This window comes from Elephantulus edwardii, unplaced genomic scaffold (genome assembly GCF_000299155.1).
Source record: "Elephantulus edwardii isolate Elephantulus edwardi_28Jun2011 unplaced genomic scaffold, EleEdw1.0 scaffold00066, whole genome shotgun sequence".
NCBI classification, from domain to species: Eukaryota; Metazoa; Chordata; class Mammalia; order Macroscelidea; family Macroscelididae; genus Elephantulus; species Elephantulus edwardii.
In genome coordinates, this window is record NW_006399816.1 from 9,000,863 (window position 1) to 9,013,210 (window position 12,348).

A 12,348-nucleotide genomic window follows, 5' to 3' on the forward strand; every position below is an offset into this window, starting at 1 on the left:
ACAGAAGGTCAAGGACTGCAGCCTTCAATATGGATTGAAGCTCAACATCAAGAAAACAAAGATTCTCACCACTGGGCCAATTGGCAGCATCAGTATGAATGGTGAAGAGATTGAGATAAGTTAACAGTTTTAGTTTGGTTGGTTCCACAGTCAACACACTTGGTACCAGCAGCCAGAAATTAAAAGACAAATTACATTGGGAAAATCTGCTGTCAGAGACCTCTCCAAAGTACTGAAGAGCAATGATGTCAGTCTGGAGACTAAGGAGTGCCTGATGCAGGCCATAGTCTTTGCAATTACTTGCTATGCATCAGAGAGCTGGACAATGACTAGGGATTGTTATCCCTAGTTGAGACTTGATGCCTCTGAGCTGTGGTGCTGGAGAAAGAGTATTGAATATATCATGGACTACCAGGAGAACAAACACGTTTGTCCTGGAGAGGGTAAAACCAGACTGCTCTTTCGATGCAAGGATTATGAAACTTCATCTGATATACTTTGAACGTATTTTGCAAGGCGGGATTAGTCCATGGAGAGGGATGTCATGCTCGTGAGGGTGGAAGGACAGTGCAAGAGAGAAAGAACCTCGATGAGATGGATTGATTCAGTCACTGGGGTAATGAGGATAGGTGTGTCAGAGACAATACGATTAGCAAGGGATAGAGCAGGGTTTAGGGCTATTATATATAGGGTGGCTGTGAGTCGCAGGCAACTCAACGACACATAATAACAACCACCACCATGTAACCTTGCTCAGTTTGGACAATAGCTTGCTGTTCTAGGTTTCCCATGAGTGTAATCAAGTATTCTAGGATTCCTAGTCGTCCCAATGTTAGTCACAATTTGTTGTGATCCACACAATCAAATGCCTGGGCATAGTCAATACAACACAAATAGACATTTTTTTCTGGTACCCTTTGCTTTCTGTCAAGGTCTATCTGACAGCAGCAATGATATCCCTAGTGATGCAGCCTTCTCTAAGTCCTACTTGTATTTCTGAAAGTTCTCTGTTGATTCTAGTTAGTTTGGTATAATCAATCGTCAACAATATTTTGCTTGCCTGTGATATTAATGATCATATTTTTGGGGGAATAAGAAAAACTACAGATCTCTTCCAGTCAGTTGGCCAGGTACCTGTCCTCCAGATTTGTTGGCACAACCTGGTGAACACATCCGGGCTGCATCTATTTGTTGAAATGTCACTTTGTACTCCATCAATTCTTGGGGCCTTATTTTTTTTGGTCAATTTCTTCAGAGCAGCTTGAACTTCCTCCTTTATTACTATTGACTCTTGATCATATACTTCTTTCTGAAATGGTTTTGTGTCAGCCATTTTTTTTTTTTTGGTGTGTGTGTACTCTGTGCATTCCTTCCATCTTCTTTTGATGCTTCCTGGATTAGTCAATATTTTGCTCAAAGCACCTTTAAGTATTGTATTTGAGGCTTGAATTTGTCCTTCAGTTTCTTCATCTTGAGTAATGCCAGGCAAGTTCTTCCCTTTTGACTTTCTGACACTAGCTCTTCGTACATTTCATGATAATACTGAACTCTATTTTAATATTACTAAGTGCTTTTACATCTACATTCAAGAAAGATAGTGGTCTGTGGTTCTTTTTCTGGACTGTCTTTGCCTAGTTTTGTCATCCAAATAAGTTTCATAAGATAAATTAGAAATATTTCTTCCTTTTCTATTTTATAACAGGACTGCATTTGAATTACTAATTCTTTATGTGTTTAAACAGAATTTTCTTGTGAAACAATCTGAACCTGGAGAAAAATCTATTTTAGAATATCTTAAATGACAAATTCAATTTCTACTGATAGATGGAAGTTGAAAAGAAATGAAGTGCTAAAAGGATGACTATCAGGTTTACTAACGAATGTGTGAGGAACGTTCTGATCACATTCTATCATCCTCATTGACCATGAAGGCTCATCACCTAGTTGATGAGAAAGAAACCCCCTTTCCATTTACTGGCTACTCAAAACTCAAACTCACTGCTGTCCAGTTGTTTCTGACCCACAGCAACGCTCCATCTGGTTTTTGAGGCTGCAGATTGTAATGGAACCAGACTGCCCATCTCTCTCAGAGCCACTGGAGGATTCGAACTTCCAGACACTCTTAGCCTCTGCGTTCGCAGTACAACTCCCTAAGGACTCTGCTGCCAGAGCTCCTTCTTAGGCTACACAAATTAAGTGTCTGTTCAATTCAAATCAATAGCCACTAGCTACATAAAGCTACTAATGACTTGAAAGGTACCTGCTACGATGAAAGAATTTAATTTTTAATATTATTCTGTTTTAATTTAAAAACTGAAGCAGCATAATTTTTCTTTCCCCATTAAGCACAATGTATCATTTTGGAAGAACATTTCACTCTATTCATTCCACTGCATAAATATTACTGCTGTAGTATACATATGTTGCTGTCAAAGGAAGATCTGTGTCTTCCAGCTGCAAAGTCACAGAAGGACAACAACAGTGTACTTATGCCATTTACTTATTTTAATATGGTTCCAATATTATACCTGGAGCTCACATTATATTTCTCTTAGTTAACATGATTTTAAACAAGCGGTCTTAAACAGAGGGTGATTTTGACTTCCCAAAGGGACACTGCTGTCACCCCTTTGGGTGCTAGCAACATCTAGTGAAAGAAGATCTGAGTGATAAGCATCCTAAAATGTGCAAAACAATCCCTCAACAACAGAGAATTACCTGGCCCCAAATGCCAATAATGCCAAGAGTAAGAAACCCTGGTCTAAAGTGCCAAATTGCAAGTAATAGATTCAGTGTTAGAAACAAAATGCAAATCTCATTATCACCAGTACAACCACCTCAGGTCTCTTAACAGAATATTACTATGGGAAAAGTACTAATTTACTTAACGAAGCAATGAAAGGGATGGCAAGGTGGCTGGTGCTAAGATAATTTTTTCTGTAGAAGAATAATTTGGTTGGTATTCTATTAAAATGAGGTAAAAAGGAAAAGAAACACAATTTTTTTATATTATTTTACTAAATAAAACAAAAACTACAATGAACAAGTGAGAAGACTTAAGACTTAGTCACAATGAGAAGTTCTTGCCACAGTTCATTTAAGACGGGTGTCCCGAATCCCTAAGCTTAGTAAACTGCAGTTTCTGAAAGAACAAATGGAAATAATTACCTCTTAATATTTTGAAAGCAGTTTTTCCTTTAAAAATCCTTACCAGATACAGTATATAAATGTATCTTATAGATGGCCTGTGAACATTATAATGTGTTTAGATAAAAGTACAAGAAATAATAATTGTTAAATAGTCAATAACTCCAAATAGGATTAGACGGAGTCTCAAGACAGAGCTAAAGGGCTCGTAGGCAGACAACATTTACCTTTCTGTGTCAAGGGTCTCCTCATTTTTCATCCATCTAATGGTTGGAGCAGGAAATCCCGAGGCAACACAGGGCAAGACTGCACTCTGACCAATGACTTTAACTAAGGAAGAGGGTTGCTTCAAAAACATCAAATTTGATGTGACCTCAGGATCTAGAATAAACACATACAAAGACAAGACAGCAGTTAGAAAAGCACTTTAAGATGTAGAACAGAAAATTCCTATTTAGCCTGTATGGCTTTACATGACAAAGTGCATTGTACACACAAGTGATGGAGAATTCCATTAAATTAGCAGTATTTATTAAGTTCCTTCTATGTGCAAAGCAGCAGGCAAGACAATGTCTTTTTTAAAAAAAAATTTTAAGGTTTTTTTTTTTAAATTATTTTTGTGTGTGTACCGTCAAATTGGATCTGACTGGTACAGGAGGAGATTGTCCCTCCTTCTCCAGCAGAGCATCTGGTGGATTTGAACCATTCGCCTGTGGGATTGCAGTGCTGCTTCTTGCTGCTAGGCCACCAGAGCTCACGGTGATGTCATTCTTAAAGATAACTAAGTTATAATACCTGCCTTCAGGGTGCTTAGTGCTTACTGATCAACTGAAGGAAGTATGAAGTTAAACATTCATATTAAAAGACAAGGTAAAGTAAACACCAACAGTGGTACAAATGAGGAATCAAATGAACAATTACCCCAAGCAGCCCCCTCCATATTCACAAAGATAACAAGAGGTATTTCTTTCCTTCTCCTCATCTTCAAGTTATTTCTGAAAATCTGTCTTTGCCTTGTTCACTCAGTCTGTCAATCTTTTGGTATTACAGAGTAACCACCTAGCTGCTATTTTATCTATGTATCTCAAGAAGAATATTGGATATACTTTGGATGGCTAGGAGAACAAATAGGTTCATCCTAGAGACGCTGAAATAAGGTTGCTTCTTGGAAGCAAGGATTCTGAAGCTTTGCCTGACATACTCTGGACATGTTGCAAGGAGGGACCAGTCAGTCCTTGGAGAGCGACGTCATGCATGGGAGGGTGGAGGGACAGCGCAGAAAAGGAAGACCCTCTATGAGACGGATTGATTCCATTGACTGGGGTAATAAGGGTAGGTGTGTCAAAGACAGTAAGATTAACACAGGACAGAGCAAGGTATAGGGCTGTTGCACTTAAGGTAGCTACGAGTAGCAAGTGACTTGATGGCACATAAGAACAACAAAAGAGTCTCTTCAAAAAATATAAAATTACTACATAAGTACTTCATAGAGTTGTTTTCTTTTGGTCACAGAAAAAGGACATGACTTTGCAGGTAGAAGATGCCACTTTTGTTGTGTAGACTGTCAACAGTAGTAACCGATCATGCTGACCCTCTGGCAAGTTTTCAGAGGCAGATAATTGCATGGGGAAAGAGTGCCCATCTTCCATGACTTTGTAGGTAGAAGACAGGGAACTTTCTTTAAAGAATTTTATTTCTAGTCTTGATTTTTTACTGAGACAGTTCTCAGGAGACAGTTGTAACTTCTGTCCTAATACTCATAAGAAAAGATGTTCTACCGTCATGGTAACCATCATCAAAACTGGTTTTAAGTTTGTCTTGCTGATCTATGGCGGTTCTGCAGGCTTGACAACAGGTAAACACTATTTAATAAATTAGTAACAAAGAGCTTCAGTGAATATGCCTGTTTAAGACAATCAGTGATAGCCCATAGGCTCTGAAAGTTCGTCAATCAGTGACAGTCCTAAAAGTCAGCCAATCAGTGATAGACCTCAGGCTTTAAATGTTAGCTAATCAACAGTAGAGTCACTTACTTCGAAGGATGGTGTGACTCTGTTCTCACCTCTGCAACTAGCTATGAAACAGCTTCTATTATCAATATCAAACTCTTAAGTAAAATTTTTACGTATTTCCATCTCAGATACTGAGTAAGGGTCTCATTCTTTGGCACAGTGAAACTTGTTTTCTGGAGTCAGGTTCTGAAGGCTTCTCCAGAGGTTAAGAAGAAGTTATATTATAAGCTTTTCTAGCCAGGTAACTGCAAGCGTGGATGCAGAATGGGAGACAATGGCAACAGCTCTTTTTTAAAAAATAGAAAATCTTAAATTACTAAGGAAGAACGAAAGTCTCAGCAGCTGCTCAGAAGCCCATTACCTTTAATAAAATGAATTTAACTGTAACATTTAATATGCTAGGCACCATTTCTGGCAGCTGATAAAATTCCCTTCCCTTATAGAAAATGAACACTATCTTGGGAGAAATAAAGGCAGTCTCCTCTCATGCAATTTACAGCCTCTGAAAACCTGCTGGAGGGTCAGCTATGAACGAATGAGGTCTGACTTGATGGCAATGAAGTGGGAAAAGCTTGAGTCAGAAATGTGAATGTTGTTTTACAAGAAAGATTTAGTCAAGGAAGCTTTATTGATGAAGCAACACTTGAGCAGAGAGGTGAGAGAATAAGCCAGACAGATACATGAGGATGAGGAGGACAAGCAAACGCAGAGTGAGGCGGCCAGCAAGTGGAATCAGGAAGCACAAATCTTTAAAGACAGACCATATATGGAGTACTCTAGAAACATACTGTGGCCATTATCAGAGTAAGGAAGATAGGAGGGAGAAATGGGCGGGAGGGGAAAGGAGGGTGGTGGTGTTGAGATTGCATAAAGCCTTAACTGTAAGTGACATAGGACACCATTAAGGAGTTCTGAACAGAGGTGTGATATGATCTAACAGACATTTGTAAAAATTACTAAAGCTGCCCAACTGAAAATTAACTAGGATAGGAATCAAAGGGCAGAGATGACAATAAAAGAAGTATTTTAAACATTATTTCCAAGCCCATCAGGGGTACCCTCAATAGCTGCTGCTCATGATGATGGTCTTATTTTGCAAGCCAATTAAAACAGCCTATCAGGTGGCCACCACAGAATTCTGCCCATATGAGGTATGGATGGTTCAATTATACCCATAAACTCAGATTTGAAATAAGAAATATGGAAAGAATCAAGTACCTACCAGTAGGAATAGCAGCTCAAAGGCCATGAAAAACCAAAAGGCTAGCAGGACTATAATGAGCTCCAAGTGAAGTTATGTGTAAGCAGAAGTTATGTTGCTGGGAAAAGACAGAGAAGTAAGGAAAGCCAGTAGGGACAAAGAGAGTAATAAAACACACAAAGAGGGAAGAGTGAAAGAGGAGATGAGTATAGAGTGAGATGGAAGCTCCACAGAGATCTAAGAGCTCTCGTATGCCATATTCGTGAAGCTGTCAGATCAAGGTACCAATTTTCATATGAACTAGTCTGAGTGAACCTGATTTTTACAAGGAAACAGAGAAAAGGCACTCTATTTGGGGACAGGAACAGAAGAAAGGAACTTGATAAATGACACAATACTAATGTTTCTTTGGCCAAGAAGAATATGCCATTAGATACTGAGCATACTTTATCCGAAGACAGAGTTTTACTGATAAATCTATTAATTACAGATTGTGCCTCTGGCATAATTTCATCTTTTTATCTTTCTAGAAAATTAACTTATGCTGACAGAAACACACTATGCTATATTTTAACAGTACTTAATAAAAAATACCTAAAGAACCATCCTGAACTATAAATAAATCTCAAACAGTGCTGATAATGAATTAATACCTGGAAGAACTTTCAATTCAGCTTCATCACTGTACTTTGGCGGCCCACCACTTTCAATTACACAGCGATAAAGTCCCCCATCTCCTTCAGTCACGTTGCTAATAACCAGCGTTCCACTCGGAAGCTTCACAACTCTGTCATCCAGAACAAGGGGCTGTCTGTTCTGCTCCCATCTCACAAATGGAACCAAATCTGCATTAACTTCACAATTCAGAATTGCACTATTCCCAGCATAAGTAGTGGAAGGTTCTGGCTGGCTGGCAAACCGTGGGAGACCTGGACAATAAAGGAAAAAAAATATATATTTGAAGCATCACTTAAAAATAAAATTACAGAGGCCAGGATCAAGTCAGCTCAGGCGGTCACAATATGAGATAGAAACCAGGGTCATAAAGAAGGTCTACGTATCCAGGAGACTGGCCACATACAAATGTACTAAACAAAGTAAGTAAATATATTAAGGGTAAATTAGTGTCAGACTCATTTAAGTATAGAAAGAAGGATAAGTATAGTCAAGTAGAACGGTAGAATAAATCCAGATACTTAGAATAGATAAGGTATAATTGTAAACTTAAAAGTAGATATGAAAATATATCTAAATATAAATGTGTATGTATTAAAGATATGTTTCATATCCAATAATTACATATAAATTAATTCAGAAATATGTATGCATTTCCCAGCCATGTCTACTAGAAGGGCCCAGAATCAGTTTTATCTCAAAAGAAAGAAGTACATGGAGTGGTCAGATCTTGAGGTTTTAAATACCATTTCTACTACATGGAATCTGAATTCCTTGGATATTCTAGGACTAGTGTCGACAAAGAACAAGGTAAGCCTGGAAAATCATGTTAGAGAAAGTAAGGAGGTGTCTGAAGAAAGATGAAAACATGTCAAAATGACACAAAGTCAATATGAAGGGAGTTTCTAGTCAATCCTGGGATAATCAAAATAATGCATTATAAGCCACTGAATAAAATGAGAATCTAGGTGGGTGATCATGGTAATATAAACGTGTAAGTGGAAGCAAATGAAAAGCTATACTTTACAAAAATGACAAAACTAGAAAACTATCACCATCTAGTACCTATTTTGGAACTCTGGTGACCTAGGAGTTAAGGAGTTACAATGCTAATCCTAAGGCAGGTGGTTCAAATCCACCAGCTGCTCTGAAGCTGAAAGATGAGAAGTCTCCTCTTGTGAGATTTACAGCCCCTCAAAACTCACTGGAGGGTAAGCTATGAGTCAGTTCTGACTCAACAGCACATAATACCAACAACATGTTGTGGTTGTGTACCGTGAAGTCAGGACCAACTCATAGCTGACCCTCCAGTGGGTTTTCAGAGGCAGTTAATACATGGGAGAAGATTGCCCATTCTCCTGAGGAAGCTGTTGGTGGATTTGTATCACCTTTGGGATTGCAGTACAGCTTCTTACCACTAGGCCACCACAGTCTCCTAATAACAACATGGTTGTGTTGCTGTTGAGTACCAAGTCAGAATCTACCCATAGCTGACCCTCCAGTGGGTTTTCAGAGGCAGTTAATTGCATGGTAGTAGTCTGCCCATGCTTCTCCCTTGGAGCAGACGGTGGATTCAAACTGTGTGCCTTTGAGATTACAGTACGGTTTTTTACCACTAGGACATTAATGCTCCCTAATAACAATATAGTACCATTAACTCAGATAATAATCATCCAGGGATGCTAAAACAAAAGTTTAACAAGAAACAAAATATTTAAGCATCTCTTTCTAAAATACGTCTTACTAATAAACAACTCAGGAGCTCTGGTGGCTTTGTGCTAAAGACTTGTACTGTCAACCCAAAGGCTGGTAGTTCACACCTACCAGGTGCTCCAATGGGAGAAAGATGGGCAATCTCTTCCCATGAAATTTACAGCCTCTGAAAAGCCAGTAGAGCTGAGAGTTTGTTCCAACTAGAGGACAAAGAGTGGGACACAGAGGAAACACAGATAAACTGAAAAGACACATTTTACAAAGTCGCACTTTAAGCATCAAATTCATGAAAGAAAAAGCACAAACTGTTAAAAACAGAAGCAGTCTACAGCAATACAACTAAATTATCATCTTGCAACAGAAAGGAAAAACTAATGGGTCTGCTTTGGCTTGTTTTTATTTGTTGGCGTGTTGAGGGTTTTTTCCCTATAAAGAATATTACCAAAACAATCACTGAAAACTGAATAATAGATTAGATGCCAACACTGTATTTCCCTATTCCAGTACCCAACCAAACTTGCTGTTATCAAGTAAATTCCAACCCATAGTAAAATGTGTCTTTCCAGCTTGTCTGTGTTTCTTTCCTCTGTGCCCCACTCATTGTCCTCTAGTTGGATCTGGATGAGGGTATATAGGATTTCTTGGTTCTGTTCTTGTAATTACCTTACAAACTTGAAATATCTTAAAAAGAAAATATTAACACTAAAAGGGGAGTTTATAAACATATTTTCCACAGAATACAGTGGTTAAGATCACCAGATCTGGAGTTACCTAACCTAAATTTGAAATCCCAACTCCACAATTTCATGGCTTGTTAAGCTGGCAAGTCATTTAACCTTTCTCTAAGCCCAAGTTTCTCCATCAATGATATAAAAACAGCATAAGGCTTGTTTCATATGACTGTTAAAAAAATTAAATGTACAGTATAAATATTTCATAGATAACAATAAATTAGGGAGCTCTGGTGGCCTAATGGCAAGAAACTGTGCTGTAATTCCAAACTATGTGGTTTGAGGCCACCAGCTCCTCCATAGGAGAAGAAAGGACAATCTCCTCCCCTGTAATTAACTGCCTCTGAAAATCTGCTGGAGGGTCAACTATGGGTTGGCAGGAGGGCCAACTCTAAGGTACAAAACAACAATAAATACAATAATAAAATACTAGCTGTTATTATTAGCAATAACAATATTTAAAAATTGACTCTGAAGTGCTAAAATGCAAGCGTGTTTCTTGAAAAACTAACAAATATATTCAATCCTGAAGAAAATATTTCTCACTTTATGATGATTATGAATCTAAATGTTAATGACGCAATGATGCTTACAGATTTCTATTTCCATGCTACAAAATTTTTCTTGTTTTTTATTTCAGGGACATTTTTGAAGGAAAGAAACAAAGATATAGTTACTCAAATATCTCCATTTCAGAAACCACTAAGTAGAAGAAATTAACAAAAATAAACATGGACACTGTTAAGGAAAATGTCTTAACATCTATAGCTGACTAAAGTATTTAAGGAAAAGAAAAAATATTCCTCTTGAGGTCTCATGAAGATGAGTAATTTTTAAAAATACAAACCAACAACATATGGGCAATCAGTAGACAAGAGGTTTCAAAGAGTTTCTGAATAGGGAGAGCAGATGGAAGAATGAGTAACTAACATATGCAGAGAAGACTACAACTTCCTGTGCTCATAAGAAGAAAGCCAGTTTTTCTACTGCCTACAGAGACTTGCAGGAGAAAAAGAAGAGTGGGAGCAAGCTATGGAGCCAATAAGACGTATTTAGATAACTCTATTTCCCCACCATAGGGCACAAACACCCACAGCCAGGCAATTGACCAGACAAGAGAGCAGCAAAAATCTGACTGCCTAGAAATGCCCCAATTTATCTATCATTCATTGATTGGGTCATAGTTGACTTGATGACACATAACAACACAGTTAATTCTGTGAGCTGTCTAATGTTAGTAAATTTCCTTCCTGCTTATCTTGGTTCAAATGCATTTCTACTGGTTGCAAGCAAAGAATCTGAATCAATAATTTATGGCAATGGTGTGGCAATATCTACCTTTTTCTTCTTTCTCAGTAGTTTTATGGAGACATAACTTACTTAGAAAGTTCACCATTTTACAAGCACAATTCAACAGCTTTTTGTATATTGAGAGTCGGACAATTAATATCCCAATCTAATTATGGAACATTTTCATCACATTCCAGAAAGGAACCCTGTATTCAAGAGCAGTCTTCTCATTCCTTAACCTCAGCACCTTCCACACCAGTCTTCAGTCCTAGACAATGACTTATCTACAACTGAAATGCTGATTTGATCTGAGGATCACTACCAGTGTCCACTAAAAAACAGGCATTTTACAGCTTTCTATTCTCCACCTTCATAGATTTTTCACAACTGCAGTAATTCACGAAGCCATTTATTGGCTAATACAAAAAGGAACAATGTTATGGCTAAACTGCAAGTTATACAAAACCATACTAAGTGGTCTATGCTGGTTAAGATAAAAGTTAGCTATCAAAGTGATTAATTTTATATTTCTCTTATCATTTCAAAGTTTGGAAAGGAACTGGATTATTATTTCTGATAATAACTTTAATTCCCCTAAATAATCAGATAAGTAGAAAAGGAGTGCAGTTTATTTCCTATAGGACAATCTATATGTTGTTGTTGACTTCCTTCGCCTCATAGAGACCCTATGAACAAAAGGCCTGAAGCTCCTCTACAACCATCAACATTTATCAGAGTACACAGAGTTTCTGGAGGCATTATTTAGGAAGTGTATGCCACTTCTGCTTCCAAACAATCTATATCACAGTATATATAATACAGTCCACAAATACAGTACAGTCTATTTTTTTCCAAATATATGCAAGTATGTCTTTAGCTATAACTTATTTACACTGTGAATTTAAGAAGTATGCTAGTTCAAAATTATAAGATTAACAGATGGTGCTAAATAATTATGAAACATACTGGCAGAGAGGAAGGGAATAATATTCAACTATTTTTAACACTCTTCCCAACACTTAACAATGATATAAGCAAATTCTAAGCAATCTAACCAGACTCACCCAAACTCTAGCATACGCACATACACACAGTATATGTTAAACTGGTATTTTAAAAATCAGATTATCTGCTGTTAAAAATTCAATGAAAACTCCAGGATAATACTTCTTTTATCAAGGTTTACTACTACTCAGAAAATACAAACCATTCCCTTACCTGCTACAGTGAGTCTGGCTGTCCTGCTAACAATAGTCCCAAGGCTCTCCACAGTGGCCACACACTGATAATAACCTTCATCAGGTTTATTGTGCTTGGAATGCACCACGCTGCTGATAAATAAAGAGCCATCTGGAAGAAGCTGGCGTCGATCATCGGATACCAAGTTTAAAAAAGTTCCATCTTTCTTCCATTCAATTTTTGGAGAAGGCTCAGAATATGCTGAACAGTTTAATATAACAGAAGAGCCTCGATTTGAGAGTGTATCCACGGGCTCCACCAGAAAATAAAACGGAGTGAATGTTCGGATGCTGGCTCCTACAAAAACAAAAATAAAAATAAATTAAGTAAAATTCTTTAT

General features: G+C 37.7%; 1 protein-coding gene across 3 annotated transcripts in view; it reads right to left on the minus strand.

The window, feature by feature from the left end:
- The window catches only part of NEO1 (neogenin 1), a 247,473-nt gene that overhangs the window by 151,766 nt on the left and 83,359 nt on the right, over nucleotides 1-12,348 (minus strand). For all 3 annotated transcript variants that reach the window (XM_006888320.1, XM_006888321.1, XM_006888322.1), the window contains exons 2-4: nucleotides 11,988-12,305; nucleotides 7,014-7,289; nucleotides 3,375-3,528 (exon numbers count right to left, since the gene is read on the minus strand). In XM_006888320.1, coding sequence (XP_006888382.1) covers nucleotides 3,375-3,528; nucleotides 7,014-7,289; nucleotides 11,988-12,305 — 748 coding nt within the window. The remainder of the gene's footprint in view (nucleotides 1-3,374; nucleotides 3,529-7,013; nucleotides 7,290-11,987; nucleotides 12,306-12,348) is intronic.